General features: G+C 25.4%; 1 protein-coding gene across 1 annotated transcript; it reads left to right on the plus strand.

Annotated features, from left to right (window-relative positions):
* The first annotated feature begins 1,318 nt into the window (after nucleotides 1–1,318).
* LOC127289396 (protein Fer3-like) lies at nucleotides 1,319–22,971 on the plus strand. Its single transcript, XM_051317316.1, has 4 exons — nucleotides 1,319–1,600; nucleotides 14,961–15,115; nucleotides 19,280–19,439; nucleotides 22,694–22,971. Exons 1-4 carry the CDS (start codon nucleotides 1,553–1,555, stop codon nucleotides 22,844–22,846), a joined length of 516 nt encoding a protein of 171 aa, XP_051173273.1. The 5' UTR covers nucleotides 1,319–1,552; the 3' UTR covers nucleotides 22,847–22,971.
* The last annotated feature ends 625 nt before the right edge of the window (nucleotides 22,972–23,596 follow it).

Raw genomic sequence — 23,596 nt, forward strand, 5'->3', positions numbered from 1 at the left:
AAAAAAAAACAATTTTTTTTTTTTGAATTCAAGAAAACTATTCTTTACATATAGGAATTTTTAAATTTGAAATTATATTTAAAAATTAGTTTCATTAATTTAAAAAGTAGATTATTTTTTTAATCAAATATATTTTGTTTAAAACAAAAGGTAAAAGTGTCAAAGTGAAAAAAAAAAATTTCGCAGTGATAAATTTCACATTCTGTTGATGATTTATCTAAACATGTAAACAAATCAAAGTAATGTTTTATGAAGTTTTTTTTTTTCTTTGAATAATGATAAGCTATAGGCGGATCTTAGAGACCTCCTTTGTTCGAAAATTTAACCAATAGCAATACAGCGATCAAATTATTACTTTTTCAGGAGAACCAATGTCAGTGGAGGATTCTGGCGCACGTGCATTTGCACCCCTTACGATCAAGGGTAGATTCAGGGATGTATTAAAAGAATTTTTATCCTCACAGTTATTATTTATAAACATATAAATAAAATTAATTCTATTTTAAATAAAAATATATATTTACAAAAAAAAAAAATTAACGTCATTAAAAAAATATGATACAATTAAAACAAATTTATTTGATTTAAATAAAAAAATTTATGTGCCTTAAATATAAAATTTTGTTTGTTTCTAAAAATTTTAATTTTGTTTCTAATAAATTTTTTAGGTTTAAATAAATTGTGTATTTGATTAAAATGAGAAAAATAAAAAATTTATTTGTCTTAAACAAAAATTTTGTTTGTTTCTAATAAAATTTTATTTCAACTTAATTAAATTTTTTATTTGAAACAAATAAAAATTATATTAAACCCCGAGACAAATATATCTTTATTTTCATCTCAAAATAAAAGCAAATAAAAAATTTCTCTAGCTATTTGCAATAATTATCAAATATGTATATTTATTTTTATTTAAACTAAATAATTTTTGTTTAAATCAAATAAATTGAATTCAAACCAAAAAATTTCAAATTATTTATTAACTACATTTTTTGGTATGATTTATCGTATTAATTTAATTAAAAAGTTTAATTTTCGAATGAACAGATTTCTTTTTTCAAAAATAAAAAAAAATTATTTTCTAAACTAAGGATTTTTCAAAAAATTAAATTTACACAATAAAGAAAAAAAAATTTAATAATAATTTTTTTAAAAAATTTACTTTTGTTACCCCAATTTACCAGGGGAGTGTGACATCACTGTTAAAAGGGGGCGTTTACCAAATAAATTTTGCACCCACCCTTCTTGTTACCATCACACTAGATAAGTTGGGTGGAAATTTTGATTTGCGCCACATTCATAATTGAAATCGCGTCGATTATAGTCGATTAAGAATTTTTTTTTTGTGTGGCCTATAAAAGTATATAAATTTAAATCATATAATTGAAATATTATATTTCTAATTTCCACATTTATTTACTGGAAATAAGGGTGTTTTATTATTTATTTTTTTTTTAACAAATAGTGTTAAATTTTTTATTTTATTATCATTTTGAAACAATAAAATATATATTTTTCAAAAGACCATATTAATTGCTGGAAAATACAGGATATGAACTACTCCGAACCGTTGTGGGAAATTAATGGAAATCAAGCACCGGTAAGTCGTCTATAATTTTATTTACAAAAATGAAATATTTTATGAAAAAAATATTTAATATTATTTGGGGTCACAGTCCACTGACTTTCGTCTAATAGTGGTTGCGACCAAATTTTAAAAAAATCTAGTTTTAATATATGTGAAACTCGATGATTTCCTGAGTTCATTAACGATAATATTATGGTAAAAATTTTATTCCCTTTAAAAATATTAAATATCAAAAGTAGGAGGTTCACAATGTGATTTTGTAACCTTAAATTTTTCAATTTTTTTTAAAAACGCTATTATTAAAAAACTATTAAAAATTAGATGTTGGAACTCACCAAAAACATAAATCACTTTATTCTGCACAGAGGAACGAAAGAATTATTGCAAAAATTTATTATTTTTGGAGGATATACGATTTAAAAAAAAATTTTATTTAAATATTCTTAAGATTTTTATTTACTTATAACTTTTTTGTCAGCGCTCCGAAAAAATTGAAGTTTTGCACATTAATTTTTTATAATATTCTTTACCTTCTATTAAAATCTTACGAAGGTGTTTTGCTTCGTTTTGGAGATATTAATTTTCAAAATTTTTTATTTAAAAAGGTTAATTAAAAGACTTGAAGTTAACTAACCAGATTCAAACTGCTCCATTTTTTATAAAAATATATTAAAATGTAGCGATTTGAAATTGGTCAGTTGACTTCAGGTCTTTTAATTAACCTTTTTAAGGGCAAGTCCAACATGTGAAATGTAAACAAACATGAAATGTAAACAAACCATGCACATTTTTTCGCAGTTCTCATTTGCGTAGAAAATAAAAATTTGTCGTTTTCTTTATGAAAATGGTAAATTAATGTATTAAAGTTGGTTACTATACTTCATTTAACTAATTATATGAAAAAATAAGTATAATTATAATGAAATGAAAAGTGCACTGAATTAGCAATTTTTTCAAGGTTTCGAAAAAAAAACCATTTGAGTATATCTGAGGCACGGACGTTGAGCGTCTAGGTGGGAGAAGAATGTTGAGCCATTGGACGGTCACATCTTGGAAAGGGTAAAATTCTGAAATTTTACCCCTTCTCTCACTTTCTCCCACCTAGGTCCTCAACGTCCGTGCCTCAGATATACTCGAATGCTTAAATTTTTCGTAACCTTGAGAAAATTGTTATTTCATTGTACTTTTCATTTCATTATAATTATACTTATTTGTTCACATAATTAGTTCAATAAAGTATAGTTACCTAGTCTAATATATAAATTTACCATTTTTACAAAGAATACGACAAATTTTTATTTTCTACCCAAATGAGAAGTGCGAAAAAAATGAGAAAATTGCTAATTCAGTGTACTTTTCATTTTATTATAATTATACTTATTTGTTCAGAAAAGTTGTTAAAAGAAGTATAGTAACCTAATACAATATATCAATTTACCATTTTCACAAAGAAAGTTACAAATTTTTATTTTCTATTCAAATGAGAACTGCGAAAAAATGGGTATGATTTGTTTAGATTTTGAACAGTTTTTTCGCAGTTCTCATTTGAATAGAAAATAAAAATTTGTAACTTTCTTTGTGAAAATGGTAAATTGATATATTATATTAGGTTACTATACTTCTTTTAACAACTTTTCTGAACAAATAAGTATAATTATAATAAAATGAAAAGTACACTGAATTAGCAATTTTCTTATTTTTTTCGCACTTCTCATTTGGGTAGAAAATAAAAATTTGTCGTTTTCTTTGTGAAAATGGTAAATTTATATATTATACTAGGTAACTATACTTTATTGAACTAATTATGTGAACAAATAAGTATAATTATAATGAAATGAAAAGTACAATGAAATAACAATTTTCTCAAGGTTACGAAAAATTTAAGCATTCGAGTATATCTGAGGCACGGACGTTGAGGACCTAGGTGGGAGAAAGTGAGAGAAGGGGTAAAATTTCAGAATTTTACTCTTTCCAAGATGTGACCGTCCAATGGCTCCACTCTTTCTCCCACCTAGGCGCTCAACGTCCGTGCCTCAGATATACTCAAATGGTTTTTTTTCGAAACCTTGAAAAAATTGCTAATTCAGTGCACTTTTCATTTCATTATAATTGTACTTATTTTTTCATATAATTAGTTAAATAAAGTATAGTAACCAACTTTAATACATTAATTTACCATTTTCATAAAGAAAACGACAATTTTTTATTTTCTACGCAAATGAGAACTGCGAAAAAATGTGCATGGTTTGTTTACATTTCATGTTTGTTTACATTTCACATGTTGGACATACCCTTAAATAAAAACTTTTGAAAATTAATATCTCCAAAACGAAGCAAAACACCTTCGTAAGATTTTAATAGAAGGTAAAGAATATTATAAAAAATCTTTGTGCAAAACCTCAATTTTTTCGGAGCACCGACAAAAAAGTTATAAGTAAATAAAAATCTTGAGAATATTTAAATAAAATTTTTTTTAAAATCGTATATCATCGAAAAATAATAAATTTTTTGCAATAATTCTTTCGTTCCTCTGTGCGAAATAAAGTGATTTATGTTTTTGGTGAGTTCCAACATCTAATTTTTAATAGTTTTTTAATAATAGCGTTTTTAAAAAAATTGAAAAATTTAAGGTTACAAATTCATATTGTGAACCTCCTACTTTTGATATTTAATATTTTTAAAGGGAATAAAATTTTTACCATAATATTATGGTTAATGAACTCAGGAAATCATCGAGTTTCACATATATTAAAACTAGATTTTTTTAAAATTTGGTCGCAACCACTATTAGACGAAAGTCAGTAGACTGACCCTTTGTCAAACTGAATAGGTATGTATCATATTTATGTTCTTCAATGAATTCAAAACAAAGTTTACTTTTTATGATGTCTTTGAAATTTTTTAAAATACAACAAAATTCTACAAATTCACTTTTATAAATCACGTTAAATAAATTCAAAAGTTTTGTAACTTTCATATTATAATTTTTTCTTTTTATAAATGATATAACTTTATTCACTTCCTCATTTCTTTTCATCGGATTTTGAAAAATTATTATATTATTATTTTCAATTGAAATCAATATAACTAACTGTTTTTACTCTAAACCAATTTTCATACTATATTATATAATTTACATCAAGAAAAATTTTTTAATCAAACCAAAAATTTCATATAAATTGAAATAAAAAACAATATATTTTTCTCATAGCTATAAATAACTATTTTTATTAAAAATAAAATTTTGTTGTACACTACACACTAAAAAAGAAATCTTGATTTCAGCCTATTTTTGAGGCTGAATTTAAGGTGTAAACGGAGTCAGACCAATTAAAAAAGGACAGACTTATGCAAAATATATGGGCTTAATTTAAGGTGTAAACGGTTTAAGACTTTGTTTTTACTGTGTAATAAAATTTATTTGAAAAAAAGTATTTGTTTAGCTTTAAAAAAAATATATTTTTTCTTTGAACAAAAAAAGAAAATTACAAAAAATTTAGAATTAAATTTTTATATGGTCAATTGGGGTAAATGGGGACAAAATCGCTATTTTTCACAAATTACGTATAAGTTTCTTCCTTTAAAAGGTAATATTTGCGGGTTTATTTTTTTTAAGTTGTTATTAACATTCCCAGGATTAATTTTATATTTTAGTTTACCGCTTGTGAGAAACGTTCAAACAATTTATTGAAAAAAAAAATAAAATAATTTAGATTCAATTATTTCTGAATATGATAACTAATTTTAAGACTACATATGACTAAATTAGGAAGCAAATAACTTATTTTATTTAAGTAATTAATTCACTTTTAATGAAAATTTTATTTAAAATTTATTGTGATTTAAATAGAAACAAATTAATGAAAAAAAATTATTTTGTTAAATAAATTATTTTCCCTGAAATTTAATTTAAAAATATGATTTAGTTTGAAAATACATTTGAGCAAAATTCAATTTTTTGTTTATTTCACCTCTAATAATAGTTAATGAATTAAAATAATTTTTCATTATGTTTTCTGAAAAATTGAAAAAATATTTTGCAATAATAATAATAATAATAATAATAATAATAATAATAATAATAATAATAATAATAATAATATATATAAAAGGTATAAAAAAGTAAATTATGATAAAAAATCTGGCAGCCCCCTGCGGGGGCGGCCACATTCTCATCACGCGCTTCGCGCGTAGGGGCTCGCTTCGCTCGCTAGTTTGAGCGCGCCCCGGGGCGCGCGAAGGATAATCGTCCCGCTTCGCGGTCCGATATTATTACGCGCTTCGCGCGTTTTGTTTGTTTATTACAATTCAAAACCTATTAGCATTAATTACTTTTTAACTACACTCTGTAATACAAAAATTTTCCTATTAAATTTAAACATTGTATTAATTGTACTACCAGAAAGTAGTTGAATGACCCAAGAATCTATTTGGTAGAATGAGATTTTGTAGTTGTTTTAGACTTTGTAGTTGATTTAATTAATTTTGAAGTAAAATGTCAAGAAGAAAGAAATTATTTTTATTTATTTTATTAAAAAGAATAAAATTAATTACACACAGAGTTAAAATAAGTAAAAAAGTAGTTATTTTAAAAGTGGATGTTCATATAATCGACTTGTTTTGAAAAATTTATTAGAAACAACTCATAGTCTTTATTAAAATGCGTTAAATTAAATTATAGAAATAGGTAAGGTTTAAAGGTATTAGAATAAATTTTTTATCGGGCAGTGAAGAATGACGGCACTGTAGCTGTTCAAACTTAGTTCCTTAATATTGCGCCGTGGATTGGCCAGGTCTTTGTAATTAACGAAAATCGACAAACCAAATTATTTACTAAAATAAGATATTCCGCTTTGAGCTAATTTCAATTGAGTAAAAGAAAAAATTAATTGAAGTGCGATTCCAGGTGAGATTTTGACTTTTTCGGAGTAGGTTAACCGATTGCAATGAAACTAATCTTTAACGTAAATTTCAGCTTAAAATATTTGTTAGTTTACGAGATTTGCAATAATAACAAAAAATGCGAGTTTAACTTATTTAATTTTAATAATTTACGTGTATAAACAATTGCGATTTCTGCTAGTTGACGTGCAGACGTCATTGCGCACGCAGCATTCTCCTATAACTAGCTGACGTGATTCGTGGACTAAATTGGCTACGTGAGAATGCTGCGTGCGCAATGTCGTTAATGTTCCTTTGGAACATTAAAGAAAACACAGGTAAGATCATTTTAGCGTTTGAGTGATTGAATTTTAGATTGTCGCGTGAAATTTATTCAATTATTATTTAATAATTTTTTTAGTTGTAAAATTATAAAAAATTGTTCTGAAAGAGATTTATTCCTCTCATTTTCCTTGACATTTTAAAAAAAGTAGACCTCAATCCGATTATTAGAACGGAAGATATAGCACTTTAAAATTTTTTGTTATTATTGCAAATCTCGTAAACTAACAAATATTTTAAGCTGCAATTTACGTTCAAGATTAGTCTTACTATATATAACAAAATTCCAAAGTTTCATTGCAATCGGTTAACCTACTCCGAAAAAGTCAAAATCTCACCTGGAATCGCACTGAAAATTTAAAAACACTAAAAAAAAAGAACTTTAAAGTAAAAGCATTTTTTAAAGCAACAAATTTATTATATGAGGTTTTGCTCTCATGTTTTTATTCATAAAAATTTTTTTGTACAATTTATATAAGTGAAATTTTTGGTTTTTATAAATTAAATTTCATTTTCTTAAAGTACTTTGACTTTAAGGATAACATTCTCATCACGGCACTCGCGTTTCACGCTCGAAAATTAGAAACATACAATAGGAAAAGGAGGCATGCATTAACCTATTAACGAAATTTTTACAGGTAATTTGAGGCTCTCTCAAATAGTGTACTAAAAGAACCGAAAATTTTTAAATAAACAATTTACAAGCATTAAAAAAAAGATTTTTTTAGAATTTTTGTTCAGTTTTTATAATTTTTCAAATCTTATCCCTTCAGAATACCTTTAAATGCTAAAAATATGGTGTCAAAAATGTTCCAATACGCCATTTTGAATTTTTAAAAACTGACTTCAGAATCGTAATGAGCGACCTACACACCAAGGAGTAGAAAGATTTATTTAAATTTGTTAAAAAGATTGTTGAAAAATGAATTTTCTCTTAAAAAATATCAATGTTTATACTTAGTTAATTCATAATTCTTTATAATTTCGCCTGCAACACTTATTATTTTTGTTTCACTTCACAATGCTTTCGTTATAGTGGAAAAAATGTTTTAGGAATACTGCTTCAAAAACTTTAAATCTAGAGATGAAAGTTGCTAAAAGAAAAGGTGGCAAAATAGGTTAAAACTGGGACGCAAAAAATTAATGAGTAAAACAACCGAATTTTAAAATAATCGAATCAATGTTAAATTATTCCGTTATGATGGGCCAGCCATTTTGGATTTTTTAAATCTAACCTCAAATTCGAATTCAGGGACCTCGAAAACAACAGTGTACTCATTGATACTTAAATAGAAAAAGATTTACTATTTTCTTCAAAGGTGTACAAATACGTTCAAAATCACAAAAACGGAACGTCTTTTTATTGGGATATATATGAGCCATGGACTGTCAAGGGGTTAGATAAAAAAAGGGCTAAAAATAAAAGAAGTTCACTAAATTCAAAAGTTAGCAATCAAAAACTTACGATATTCTAGTAAAAACAGTGCAACATGAACTAATCAGAAACATTATGAAAAAAATTGCAATTTTTGGAAATGGATAGCAATGGTTCACTTATAAAAAAAAAAAAAAAAAAACAAAAAAAACAAAAAATTCGGTATTTTATGTGTAAGTTACTTTAATTTATGTTAATTGAAGGTGGTTTAAAGAGAAATAATACATATTTGAACACATTTTTTCAAAATAAAGTGATTTTGCTCTGCATTTTACCCATTTTTCATCGGTTTTTGTCATTTTTTGTCTTTTTTTAAAAAAGTGCTATAACTTTTTTGTTTTAATCGCTATTAAAAATTGTCAAAGGAAAAAAGTGTTTATTTTTAGTCGTAATTTTCGAAAAAAAATTGAAAAAAATTTTTTTTTGAAAAATGCGAATTTTTGAAATTTTTAAAAACTCAAAATTTGAATAATTTTGTTGATTTTTGACGAAATCATCTGGCCAACGAACTCAGGCGAGATTTTGGTACACTTAAAGTGTATACCAAATTTGAGGTCGATTAATTAAAATTTACTCAAGTTATCGTCGAGACAACTTTTTTGTCTACAGACATACAGACATACATACATACATACATACATACATACATACAGACAAACATTTGTTTAAAACCTATTTTTTTGGCATCAGGATGTCTTGAAACGTGGAGATTCACAAGAATTAGATATTGGTCAAAATCGGGCAAATGTAATACTTTCTCATTATGATGAGAATGTAAAAACAAATTTTTAATTAAAAAAATTCAAAAAAAGTCAAAAATATTTAAATGTTTTGAAAATTATGAATAAGTTACTTTAATTTATGTTAATTGAAGGTGGTTTAAAGAGAAATAATACATATTTGAACACATTTTTTCAAAATAAAGTGATTTTGCTCTGCATTTTACCCATTTTTCATCGGTTTTTGTCATTTTTTGTCTTTTTTTAAAAAAGTGCTATAACTTTTTTGTTTTAATCGCTATTAAAAATTGTCAAAGGAAAAAAGTGTTTATTTTTAGTCGTAATTTTCGAAAAAAAATTGAAAAAAATTTTTTTTTGAAAAATGCGAATTTTTGAAATTTTTAAAAACTCAAAATTTGAATAATTTTGTTGATTTTTGACGAAATCATCTGGCCAACGAACTCAGGCGAGATTTTGGTACACTTAAAGTGTATACCAAATTTGAGGTCGATTAATTAAAATTTACTCAAGTTATCGTCGAGACAACTTTTTTGTCTACAGACATACAGACATACATACATACATACATACATACATACATACATACAGACAAACATTTGTTTAAAACCTATTTTTTTGGCATCAGGATGTCTTGAAACGTGGAGATTCACAAGAATTAGATATTGGTCAAAATCGGGCAAATGTAATACTTTCTCATTATGATGAGAATGTAAAAACAAATTTTTAATTAAAAAAATTCAAAAAAAGTCAAAAATATTTAAATGTTTTGAAAATTATGAATAAGTTACTTTAATTTATGTTAATTGAAGGTGGTTTAAAGAGAAATAATACATATTTGAACACATTTTTTCAAAATAAAGTGATTTTGCTCTGCATTTTACCCATTTTTCATCGGTTTTTGTCATTTTTTGTCTTTTTTTAAAAAAGTGCTATAACTTTTTTGTTTTAATCGCTATTAAAAATTGTCAAAGGAAAAAAGTGTTTATTTTTAGTCGTAATTTTCGAAAAAAAATTGAAAAAAATTTTTTTTTGAAAAATGCGAATTTTTGAAATTTTTAAAAACTCAAAATTTGAATAATTTTGTTGATTTTTGACGAAATCATCTGGCCAACGAACTCAGGCGAGATTTTGGTACACTTAAAGTGTATACCAAATTTGAGGTCGATTAATTAAAATTTACTCAAGTTATCGTCGAGACAACTTTTTTGTCTACAGACATACAGACATACATACATACATACATACATACATACATACATACAGACAAACATTTGTTTAAAACCTATTTTTTTGGCATCAGGATGTCTTGAAACGTGGAGATTCACAAGAATTAGATATTGGTCAAAATCGGGCAAATGTAATACTTTCTCATTATGATGAGAATGTAAAAACAAATTTTTAATTAAAAAAATTCAAAAAAAGTCAAAAATATTTAAATGTTTTGAAAATTATGAATAAGTTACTTTAATTTATGTTAATTGAAGGTGGTTTAAAGAGAAATAATACATATTTGAACACATTTTTTCAAAATAAAGTGATTTTGCTCTGCATTTTACCCATTTTTCATCGGTTTTTGTCATTTTTTGTCTTTTTTTAAAAAAGTGCTATAACTTTTTTGTTTTAATCGCTATTAAAAATTGTCAAAGGAAAAAAGTGTTTATTTTTAGTCGTAATTTTCGAAAAAAAATTGAAAAAAATTTTTTTTTGAAAAATGCGAATTTTTGAAATTTTTAAAAACTCAAAATTTGAATAATTTTGTTGATTTTTGAAGAAATCATCTGGCCAACGAACTCAGGCGAGATTTTGGTACACTTAAAGTGTATACCAAATTTGAGGTCGATTAATTAAAATTTACTCAAGTTATCGTCGAGACAACTTTTTTGTCTACAGACATACAGACATACATACATACATACATACATACAGACAAACATTTGTTTAAAACCTATTTTTTTGGCATCAGGATGTCTTGAAACGTGGAGATTCACAAGAATTAGATATTGGTCAAAATCGGGCAAATGTAATACTTTCTCATTATGATGAGAATGTAAAAACAAATTTTTAATTAAAAAAATTCAAAAAAAGTCAAAAATATTTAAATGTTTTGAAAATTATGAATAAGTTACTTTAATTTATGTTAATTGAAGGTGGTTTAAAGAGAAATAATACATATTTGAACACATTTTTTCAAAATAAAGTGATTTTGCTCTGCATTTTACCCATTTTTCATCGGTTTTTGTCATTTTTTGTCTTTTTTTAAAAAAGTGCTATAACTTTTTTGTTTTAATCGCTATTAAAAATTGTCAAAGGAAAAAAGTGTTTATTTTTAGTCGTAATTTTCGAAAAAAAATTGAAAAAAATTTTTTTTTGAAAAATGCGAATTTTTGAAATTTTTAAAAACTCAAAATTTGAATAATTTTGTTGATTTTTGACGAAATCATCTGGCCAACGAACTCAGGCGAGATTTTGGTACACTTAAAGTGTATACCAAATTTGAGGTCGATTAATTAAAATTTACTCAAGTTATCGTCGAGACAACTTTTTTGTCTACAGACATACAGACATACATACATACATACATACATACATACATACATACAGACAAACATTTGTTTAAAACCTATTTTTTTGGCATCAGGATGTCTTGAAACGTGGAGATTCACAAGAATTAGATATTGGTCAAAATCGGGCAAATGTAATACTTTCTCATTATGATGAGAATGTAAAAACAAATTTTTAATTAAAAAAATTCAAAAAAAGTCAAAAATATTTAAATGTTTTGAAAATTATGAATAAGTTACTTTAATTTATGTTAATTGAAGGTGGTTTAAAGAGAAATAATACATATTTGAACACATTTTTTCAAAATAAAGTGATTTTGCTCTGCATTTTACCCATTTTTCATCGGTTTTTGTCATTTTTTAAAAAAGTGCTATAACTTTTTTGTTTTAATCGCTATTAAAAATTGTCAAAGGAAAAAAGTGTTTATTTTTAGTCGTAATTTTCGAAAAAAAATTGAAAAAAATTTTTTTTTGAAAAATGCGAATTTTTGAAATTTTTAAAAACTCAAAATTTGAATAATTTTGTTGATTTTTGACGAAATCATCTGGCCAACGAACTCAGGCGAGATTTTGGTACACTTAAAGTGTATACCAAATTTGAGGTCGATTAATTAAAATTTACTCAAGTTATCGTCGAGACAACTTTTTTGTCTACAGACATACAGACATACATACATACATACATACATACATACATACATACAGACAAACATTTGTTTAAAACCTATTTTTTTGGCATCAGGATGTCTTGAAACGTGGAGATTCACAAGAATTAGATATTGGTCAAAATCGGGCAAATGTAATACTTTCTCATTATGATGAGAATGTAAAAAGTACTTCAATCCTGAAAACAAATACGATTAGAATTGTACGTAGGGTCGTTCGGTAAATCCGAACGCTAATTATTTCAGCTTAATTAAAATTTTTAAAAATAAGTTCGATATGAGAATTTTTACCTCAGATCCTCTTCAAGAGATTCTAAGTATTATCCCATTTTTCGTTTGTTAATTAGCAACAGCATAAACAAAGATAACGAGTATTGCAAAAAAGATTGAAATTCAAAGATGACACTCTTTCAGTATTTTGTCTCGTATTTGAAGAAAAAAAGAAGCTAAAAATTCATTTTATTATTTATAATTGTTTGTTATGAATACTAGAACAGAAACTATTTTTGATTTTTGCCTTCTGTAAAATTTTATTAATAATATCAGACCGTTTGTATTTACCCCGTAAAATTGGAAAACCGGGGTAAATCCGAATGGTATTTTCAATAATTTTTTCTTATATCAGAGCCACACAAAATTCTTTTTATTTGATTACACTATTATTTTGACATTATAAAAGTACATAGAAAAAAGTTTTTCTTTCTATACGTATCCTCGTTAGTAATTAATAAGCAGAAACTTAATCTCTGTTCTCTCGAAGGAGTGTTTCAATTTTTTTGCCAAATGGTTTGTTGAAAAAAGTTTTTCAGGATCTTAATAAAATTTGGTATTCTACGGTTTTTGGGGTCGCTAATTACCAATTTGAAGTCAGTTTTCCAAATTTCAAAATGGCGGACGAGAATTAAAAAATTCATTGGATTCGCTCGAAAATTGTTACTCTGGGGGTTTCAGGGTCGCTGATTACGAATTTTTGATCATTTTTACAAATAAGTTTTAGGAAAGTCCGCCATTTTGAATTTAAAAAATTTGACTTTTATTTTTGTATTTACATTCAATCACTCCAAAATACTTTCTGTACCAAGTTTTGCAAAAATCCGTTATGATTTGATAAAGTTATTGAAGGTTTTAATTGTGTAATGCATTTTAATTTTTAACCTGTTTGATTTTTGTATTTATATATGATGCATTATTACATAATAGGTTTATTATCGTATTTTTTTGAGTTTTTATATAAGTTTAACAATTGCAATACTTTAAATTTATTTTCCCTAAGATTTTTCTGAAATACAGTGGTGTTCGTATTTACCCCGGTATTTTAGGAAAGTTGCAAAGTATCGAGGTAAATACGAACGCTAAGTTTCCTGCGATTGTAATTTATCAAAAATTTTTGCTACCCCATAAAATTGTTCTATGGAAGTAAAGTAACAACTTCATGCACCAGAATACCGGAAGTATTTTTTTTTTAAAGAAAAAACTTATGTTATTGTTGAAACTTACTAAAAGCGTTCGGATTTACCCCGGTTGACCCTACATACGTTTTACCGAACTGGACTTGAATTATGTAGTGCCCAGAATGGAAATACTCAGGAAAGCTGGCTATAGTTTCATTCGTCAAACTAAAATTCCATACAATTACATGTAGCTTTAAATTTGATTTGTTTGTAAAATTAGTAGATCGTTAAGAGAAAGACTACATGTTTTAAATAAAAGATTCATCAAAAAGTGATAAATAGCACATGTTTTTTGGTTACTTTTAAATCTTAATAAACGATTGTTTCAAAAACTAACTTTTTGAGAAATTCATTGAATAAATATTGATTTATAATTTCTTGTAGACTAATAGTCAACATAATCTACGTATACGTTATCGTAATATAAACCAATGTTTAATGATTCAAATTTTTCATATATTGTAATAAATTAAAATATCATATCAAGTTTTAACTATCATCACTACAAAAAATACAAAAAATATTTTGAAAAATTCCTTTTGTGCAACTATATTCCAACTTTCAGTTAAAATTCAGTAAAATGTCCGGAACAAATTTTCTCCGTGTAGTTGAAACAATTAAAATTTTTTTATTTTTTTTTATTTCAGTATTTTGTCTCGCATTTGAAAAAAACAGACTTAAAAATCATACCAAATTTTTTTCTTATTCCTTATGACACACATAACAGAAATTCACTTGAATTTTTGATTTTTGTTAATTTGGTTAATAATGACAAACTGTTCCCATTTACCCCAAAAATTTGAAAACTGAGGGTAAATGGGGACAGCTTGTCATATTATTAACCAAATTGATAAAAATCAAAATTGATCAAAAATAAATGGAATATTCTAAGCTAATAAATAATTATTTCAATCAATTATGAAAATTATTTCATTCAATACTGCATGTTTTTTGATTCAAATAAAAACATTTATTTGCATTAATAAAATGTGACCTGGACAGTTAAAAGGGACCTTTTGTCCGAAAAAATTAATTTTTTATTGATTGGTGATTCTGATAGAAAAAAGTTTTCTCTATCAGAATCACCAATCAATAAAAAATCGATTTTTTCGGACAAAAGGTCCCTTTTAACTGTCCAGGTCACAAATATATTTTTCTTGAAACATTTACCCCAACTGACCCTATATGAAAAAAAGAAATTTGATAAAATTCAAGTATGATAGAATAAGTGAAACAATTTCAAGATTATTATGGATAAAATTAATTTGTTTAAATATAAATTTTTTTTTTTTAATAGGTCATAAGTTCGGAGATGTCACAATACGTAGGAAGTGAAATAAGCAGCTATCCAATGTGGGACAGTTCAGTATTATATCCAACACCACCACCAACCCACTCACATGTCAATGAACATAGTTTATACAGACAACCCTGTGCATTATTGCATCAAAGGTAATTATCATTTTCAATTAACAATTTTCTATTGTATAATCGTAAATATGATTCAAAAATTTTGGTGCAACAATTGTCCTAATCGAAAAATTTCTATATTCAGTTAACTTCACTCATATTAAAACTCGTGGTAAATATTAAGTTTTAAACGAAATTTTTCAGGGTGCATGATTATCCTATAAAAATTATTTAGTGAGAATTTTCATTTGAACAATTTTATTAAATATAATTATTTTTTACACGAATTTTCATTTTTCAAAATTAACATTTATGTCAGAATTTCTTTTTTAAAGAATTTTTAATTAACAGAATTTTTAGTCACCGAATTATTATTTGGTATATAGAATTCTTAAAACGCCGAATTTTCATTTATCCGAAATTGCAAATGGCCGAAAAAAAACAATCGACAGAAAGATTTCTCCACGATTTTGAAAATCAACCAATCATGATTTTTTTTTGCCAACTTTTGATTAGTGGATTTTAAACATCGCGCCCAAATCGTTCTCTTGATTATTATTTGTAATTTCGGTCAAATAAAAATTCGATACATAAGAATTCTGTTAAGTAAAAAATTGTTTTTTTCTCAGTTCTTATAATTTTGAACAAGGGTGAAAATTACCCAACTGGGCCACCTAAAACTGACTTTTCAAATTTAAAATATTTTTTTTCATAATCTATTGCAGGAAGCCGAATTAAAAACATTCCTGAAATGCGTTTTTAAAAAAATTAAGTTTTTAATTATTTATTAACAATTAAATATTTTGTTACCATTCCACTACACTGTAAACTTGATGGTATCATTTTGGAATGCAACGTTTTGATTCGATATAAGGTATCAAATTGATCCAAATATTTGGATCATTTTCAAGAAATGATCCAGAATATGGGATCATTTTTTGATACCTGAAATGGCTGGCATGCTCTTATTGACAAGTTTATTAATTAATTTATTCACTGCACTGAATATTCAGATATTAAAAATACTTTTATTATGAATTTTAAGAAAGAGAGAAGCGAAAACTTATAAATTGCGAGCAATTAAATAAGAAAAAATTTATTTCGAAATAAAATGAAATACACTAACCTTTATTTATGTTTATCACATAAGATTTAAGTTAAGTTTACAATCACAAAACTTGAAAATTTTTAATTATTTTTATGGTTCAAATAATTATCAATAATTTATTTATTATAAATGAACAAAATTTAGGCAATGCACCCTGGCGGATTGGGAAAACCGAGTTGTAACCGAATTGGGTTACGATTCGGTTACGTTTCGGTTCATTGTGAAATATTATCGTTAATTGACGAAATATGTATTAAATAACTATTAGTTATGGTTAATATACATTTAGAGAGCTTATTTATGCAATAATAATAATAAATTAAGATATAATTAATTAATAATAAGTGTTTTAAGTGTACAGTGCATACAGTTGTTGAATTATCATATATATGTATATTACCATTAGCGGCAGCTGTGATACGTGCGTTAAACCCTAGATGGCGTTAAGGATCACTTTTTCGAATGAATTTCTAAAATTAAGCCCTTGAGTGTCAAATGTGTAAGTGAATATATAAGTTTTAAAAAAATAGATCAATTTATTATAACAACTTTTTTGATTTGTACAAATATAAAAAATAAATTTTTATAACGAACAAAAATTTTTTTAATGAGAAAAAGTTTTTTTCAAAATTAATCTTTTTTATTTTATTGATGAAAAAAAAATTTTATTAAGAAAAAAATGTTTATTTTTGTTATTTGTTTAATTATTATTATTATTATTGTAATTATTATTTAAAATTATTTTTGTTATTTGTTTAATTATTATTATTTTTATTTTCATCAATAAAATGAGAAAGATTAATTTTGAAAAAAACTTTTTTCCAAAAAAATTTTTTATTCTTAAAATAATTTTTTTCCTCAATGAAATGAGAAACATTAATTTTGACATAAAAAAAACTTTTTTTCCCTAAAAAAATTTTTTTTTCTGAATAAAAAAATTTTTTTTCTCAATAAAATGACAAAGATTAATTTTGACACAAAAAAAACTTTTTCTTATTAAAAAAATTTTTGTTCGTTATAAAAATTTATTTTTTATATTTGTACAAATCAAAAAAGTTGTTATAATAAATTGATCTATTTTTTTAAAACTTATATTCACTTACACATTTGACACTCAAGGGCTTAATTTTAGAAATTCATTCGAAAAAGTGATCCTTAACGCCATCTAGGGTTTAACGCGCGTATCACAGCTGCCGTTAATGGTAATATACATAATATATATGGTAATTCAACAACTGTATGCACTGTACACTTAAAACACTTATTATTAATTAATTATATCTTAATTTATTATTATTATTGCATAAATAAGCTCTCTAAATGTATATTAACCATTCCTAATAGTTATTTACTACATATTTCGTCGATTAACGATAATATTTCACAATGAACCGAAACGTAACCGAATCGTAACCCAATTCGGTTACAACTCGGTTTTCACAATCCGCCAGGGCACGCTTGATAAATATTTCTAATGCGTTGTCAATTAATGCAATTAATAATTTCCTATTACACAATATCATAATCGACATATATGACATTTGTAAACAAACAGGGTTGGGAAACAAGAACCCAAAATATGTTCGTCCAAAGCGAATCTCAATCCTACCCAACTCTGCTTTGGACGAACATATTTTGGGCTCTTGTTTCCCAACCCTGTTTGTTTACAAATGTCATATATGTCGATTATGATATTGTGTAATAGGAAATTATTAATTGCATTAATTGACAACGCATTAGAAATATTTATCAAGCGTGCATTGCTTAAATTTTGTTCATTTATAATAAATAAATTATTGATAATTATTTGAACCACAAAAATAATTAAAAATTTTCAATTGTTGTGATTGTGAACTTAACTTAAATCTTATGTGATAAATATAAATAATGGTTAGTGTATTTCATTTTATTTCGAAATAAATTTTTTCTTATTTAATTGCTCGCAATTTATAAGTTTTCGCTTCTCTCTTTCTTAAAATTTATAATAAAAGTATTTTTAATATCTGAATAAAAATAAAAATTTTTAAATAACCGAATTTTTTTAATAGAATTTTTATTAAAGCCTGATTTTTATTTAACCAAATTCTTATTTAATTAAATTTTCGCTAAAACAAATTTTTATTTAGCCAAATTAGTGATACTAATTCTGTTACATATGCAAAATAATTCAATAATAAATATTCGTTTTTTAAAAAAATTCTCAGAAACTAGATGTAATGAAAAGTTATATGATTGTTAAATAATAAAGTAAAGAAAAAATTTGATATTCAAGAATTCTAGTCAATAATTCGATAACAGAGAATAGGCATCGACGCGTAATAGCACGCCACGCGCGGCAGTAGTGACTGTTCCAGCGCTTGCACGTCGCTCTTCAAATTCGCTTAATTTACTCATTTTTTAAAGGTACTAAGATTTTTTTTTTTAAATTAAAGTTGATAAAGTGTAGATTTATGTCGTTTTTGAAATTTTTTCCTATACATATGAGAAATAGTTTAAATATTCATTTGTTTATTAAATAAATAATTTGTTTTGCATAAACAATAAAGACTAATTGAAATTTCTATTGCAAATTTTAAAGAGACATAATTTTTCTATATGCTTACGAAATTTTATTAAATTTCATTAACAAGCAACAGAGTAATTACATAAATTTAGTGGAAAGGTAACAAAATATTCAATTGTTAATAAATAATTAAAAAATTAATTTTTTTAAAAACGCATTTCAGAAATATTTTTAATTCGGCTTCCTGCAATAGATTATGAAAAAAAATATTTTAAATTTGAAAAGTCAGTTTTAGGTGGCCCAGTTGGGAAATTTTCACCCACAATCAATAGTATAAATAAATACAATTTCTAAAATGGTCAAATATATAAATATTTTTTATTAAATTTTGATAACGTACAAAATTTTTAGATATTAAATAATTTTGTTAAAGTATGTAGTTAATAAATGACGTGGACCTCACCATTCAATTATTTTTGGTTTTAAAATAAAAAAATTCAGTCTGATTGTATAGATACTGAAAAAATAAATTGAAAAATATTTTTAAAAAAATTCAGTTTTTGAGTTAGAAATGATTAATAAATTTTTTTTCTAGTCGCTACACGCAAAATAGTCGTACACAAAATTTGTCAACATCATCGTCAAAAAAAGTGAGACGTAGAGTGGCTACCGTTTCTCAAAGAAGAGCAGCCAATATTCGAGAGAGACGCAGAATGTTTAATTTAAATGAAGCTTTTGACAAACTTCGCAGAAAGGTTAATTTTACATTGATTTTCTACAAAAATGTTTACATAAAATATAAAAAAAAATTTTTTGTTGTACACCTACCCAAGCAAAAATTTCTGTCAAACGCCGATATTGACAACTGGCGCAATCATGCACCAATACCGGCATGCCAGTATTTTCCAATACTGTGCCAGTATTATTGAGACAGTAATGGCAAACCAGTACTCGGTCAGTATTAATTCAATACCGAATGCCAGTATATCCAGAAAAATTATCAAAATTGACCTCCATGAAGTTGGCGTTGACGCTCAGCGTCGAAAATTATTTTTCACAGGACCAAAAATGTCAAATTATTTTCTTTTAAAGATTTTCGGTCCAAATATGTAATGCCTTAAGAAATACTTTTTCAGGTATTATGTGAACCCAAAACTTTTTTAAAAATGATTTGTTATTTTTGGTCCCGTGAAAAATAATTTTCGACGTTGAGCGTCGCCGCCAACTTCACACAGTTTCCCTAAAAGTATCAAAATGAGACCAAAAATTGCATCAAATCTTTGCAACGTTTTGATGAACATAAGTTATATCAAAAAGAGATCGTTTTTTGTATCATTTTTAGAAATGATACACGAAACGGTCTCATTTTTTGATGCAAAAAATTTAATCAATTTATATCAATCATGGCCGAATTGAATCGACTCAAAATTAAACGAATTTTTTTCAGATATTTTGGTAATAGTACAATTGCGGAGACCATTTCACTATTTAATTTGAAAATGAAAATAACAGAAAATCAAAGACAATGTGCAATTCGATAATTAAAAAGTGACAGCTTATAAACATAACCTAAAATGCATGAGAAAAAATTTGTCGATAAAATCAATATAGCCGAGCTTTCTAGAAGGTAGATGGCAGTTTTGCTTTTTATAAAAACGATTCAGAAAAAATTTAAAGAAAGAAAAAAGATGAGTGCTGCCATCTACCTTCTAGAAAGCTCGGCTATATTGATTTTATCGACAAATTTTTTCTCATGCATTTTAGGTTATGTTTATAAGCTGTCACTTTTTAATTGAACCGCCGGATCGTAGAAGGGCATACGCGTGAAATCCAGCGCTTTAAGTTGGCCCCTGACATGAAAAAAAAATTTTTTTAATTTTGATTTTTGAATATTATATCCTTGTAGAGAATAAAATTACGCAACTTTTTTCTCAATAAAGTTTTTTCTTAAAGTGAATTGTTTTCAAAATAATTGCAAAAAACTTGATTTTTTTATACCGTAATATTTCATTCAATTTTATGTTCAACTCGTCATAAATCCGAAGTTTTTTGACTTTTTGACTTCAGATTTGGAGGATTTACTCATCAAAGTGTCCCAAAAGTGTTAGATGAACAATAAATAAATTAAAATAATAACTAACATTTTTATTAATTTATTTATGTTAAAGGCCAAAAAAAATTATTTAATACTTTCAAATGAAAAAAGTCTGTGACGAACTTTCGAATTGGAAAAACTTCCAGTGGAAGAATTGTTTATAATAGTTCAATAAAGTTTTTCCAAAAGGTTTTAAACTAATTTGATTAAACATTTAGAATTTATAACAGTTTTACTTTTTGGTACGCCGCGCGTGGACCGGCCGTGAGTATAGTAATAGTGGCGTGATGCTTTATATCCTGGATATTTACTTATTGTAAAGACTTTTAGTTTTTAAAAAATTATTTGAATATTTTTGAATATACATTTTTAAACAATTTTTAAAAAATATAATTTTTATTTTTTGTATGTATTATATTTTATTAATGTTTCAAATTCAATATTTATTATTTTAAAGTTTTTGATGTTTTTCTCTCGCTATGTTCTTTTACCCAGTCCGTCCTCTATTTGTAAACATAAACATAGCTATTCCTATATTGTTGAGTGTCTATAGAAAATAGTTTTTACGTACAATTCGTTTTTTAAGAGTGCAATTATTTAAATTGAATGAAATATTACGGTATAAAAAAATCAAGTTTTTTGCAATTATTTTGAAAACAATTCACTTTAAGAAAAAACTTTATTGAGAAAAAAGTTGCGTAATTTTATTCTCTACAAGGATATAATATTCAAAAATCAAAATTAAAAAAATTTTTTTTTTCATGTCAGGGGCTAACTTAAAGCGCTGGATTTCACGCGTATGCCCTTCTACGATCCGGCGGTTCAATTATCGAATTGCACATTGTCTTTGATTTTCTGTTATTTTCATTTTCAAATTACATAAATAGTGAAATGGTCTCCGCAATTGTACTATTACCAAAATATCTGAAAAAAATTCGTTTAATTTTGAGTCGATTCAATTCGGCCATGATTGATATAAATTGATTAAATTTTTTGCATCAAAAAATGAGACCGTTTCGTGTATTATTTCTAAAAATGATACACAAAACGATCTCTTTTTGTTATAACTTATGTGCATCAAAACGTTGCAATAGAAAAAGTTACATCAACCAAGTTTACTGTGGCATAGACGTGAAAATTGTGTAGTTTTTTTGGTTAGAAATTAAATTTACATACATATTTTTTTAAAATTATTTTAATATACTTCTTTTCGATTACTGCAATGCGTTCGTTAACGGAGTTATGAAATTTAAATTTAATATTATAACTTTTTAATAAAAAAAAAAAATACATAATTAATGAAGTTCTCAAATTATTTTTCTTACACTGAAAAAATATATTTCAATCAAATAAACTCTATTTTAACCAATAATTTCATTCAATTTCGGTAATTTAAAGAAATACAAATAAATATATATTTTATAATATTTGAAGAAATTATTTGCATAATAAAATGAAGAGTAAAATGTTAATCTAAAAAAATAACAATTTAAAAGTTATTATAATAATTTATTATTATTAATAGTTAACGGTATGAGCGCGTGCGGTTCGATCGAAGAGTCGGTTCTTCTGCTCAATTAATGTAAAAAGCAAAAAGAACCCTGAATTTTGAATATCTACCAGTGCTGGCTTATTACTGGTTACTATAATTTTGCCCGTACTGGCAAAATACAGAATTACTGCTAAATTCCAGTATTGAACCAGTTCTGAACGCCAGCACTAAGCCAATACTAATGACCAGTACTAATAAACGTTATCATTCCAAACATATGCCAGTATTGGTTCAAAATTGGCGGCAAGTACTTTGCCAGTACTGGCGCAACACTGCGACGGTTGTAAATTTTTGCATGGGTATATGTAGCAAATAATAATATAAAAAATTCCATTATCATTTGCTTTTGTTATTTATTACAGGTTCCAACTTTTGCATATGAAAAACGCCTCTCGAGAATTGAAACTCTTCGATTAGCCATCACTTATATTGCATTTATGGGAGAATTATTGGGAATCGAAGCATCTAGTCCAAAACATGATTATATTCCACGCGACTACTATTTACCAAATTAACATCCGTTGATGATTAAAAATAGTGACTGAAAACGTCTTCCATTAATTTTTAAGAAGCTTATATATAATATATGTACATTAGATATATATATAATAATTCTTAGAACGTATTTTATAAAAAAAAAAACTTTTTAGTCTGGTTGTTATTTATTTTGTTATTATTATTATTTAATATTCGTAGATAAATATAGATATAATATAAATGTATAAAAAAATAAAATAGTATTATTCTTTCTCTATTAAAAGACACACTGTGTAATATAATGAATTATAGTTTAATTATTTATTTTAAAACTTATATTATGAATAATTATATTTCAACATATCTGAGCAGCAATAAAGACTGTATAAAATAACTGATGTAAATATAATATAATTTAATCACTACCAAGGATAATTAAAAAAATGTTTAGATGCCGAAAACCGCAACTTCCTCATTACAAATATTTTATATTCATTCATTTAGATTGAAAAATGTTTCTTTTTGTTTATTTAATAAAAATATATCTTTTTCTTTTTTTCAATTTGGTAGAGAATTTAGAAAAAAAAACATAAAATTGTAAATATTAAATAATTAAATAGAATAATGAGAAAAATAACCTTATTCCTTATAAAAAAAACATCAATATAGACGTATTTTTTTATTTCCTATATAAAGTATTCAAATTTTCGAGTTAAGAATTTTTCAAATTTTGATTTTTTAAAAGTAAAAGTAGTACACGGGGACAAATGGATGGTACGGGGTACTAT

The sequence above is a fragment of the Leptopilina boulardi genome, unplaced genomic scaffold, assembly GCF_019393585.1.
Source record: "Leptopilina boulardi isolate dan_hultmark-lab unplaced genomic scaffold, ZJU_Lbou_2.1 LbouV2_408, whole genome shotgun sequence".
Taxonomy (NCBI): domain Eukaryota; kingdom Metazoa; phylum Arthropoda; class Insecta; order Hymenoptera; family Figitidae; genus Leptopilina; species Leptopilina boulardi.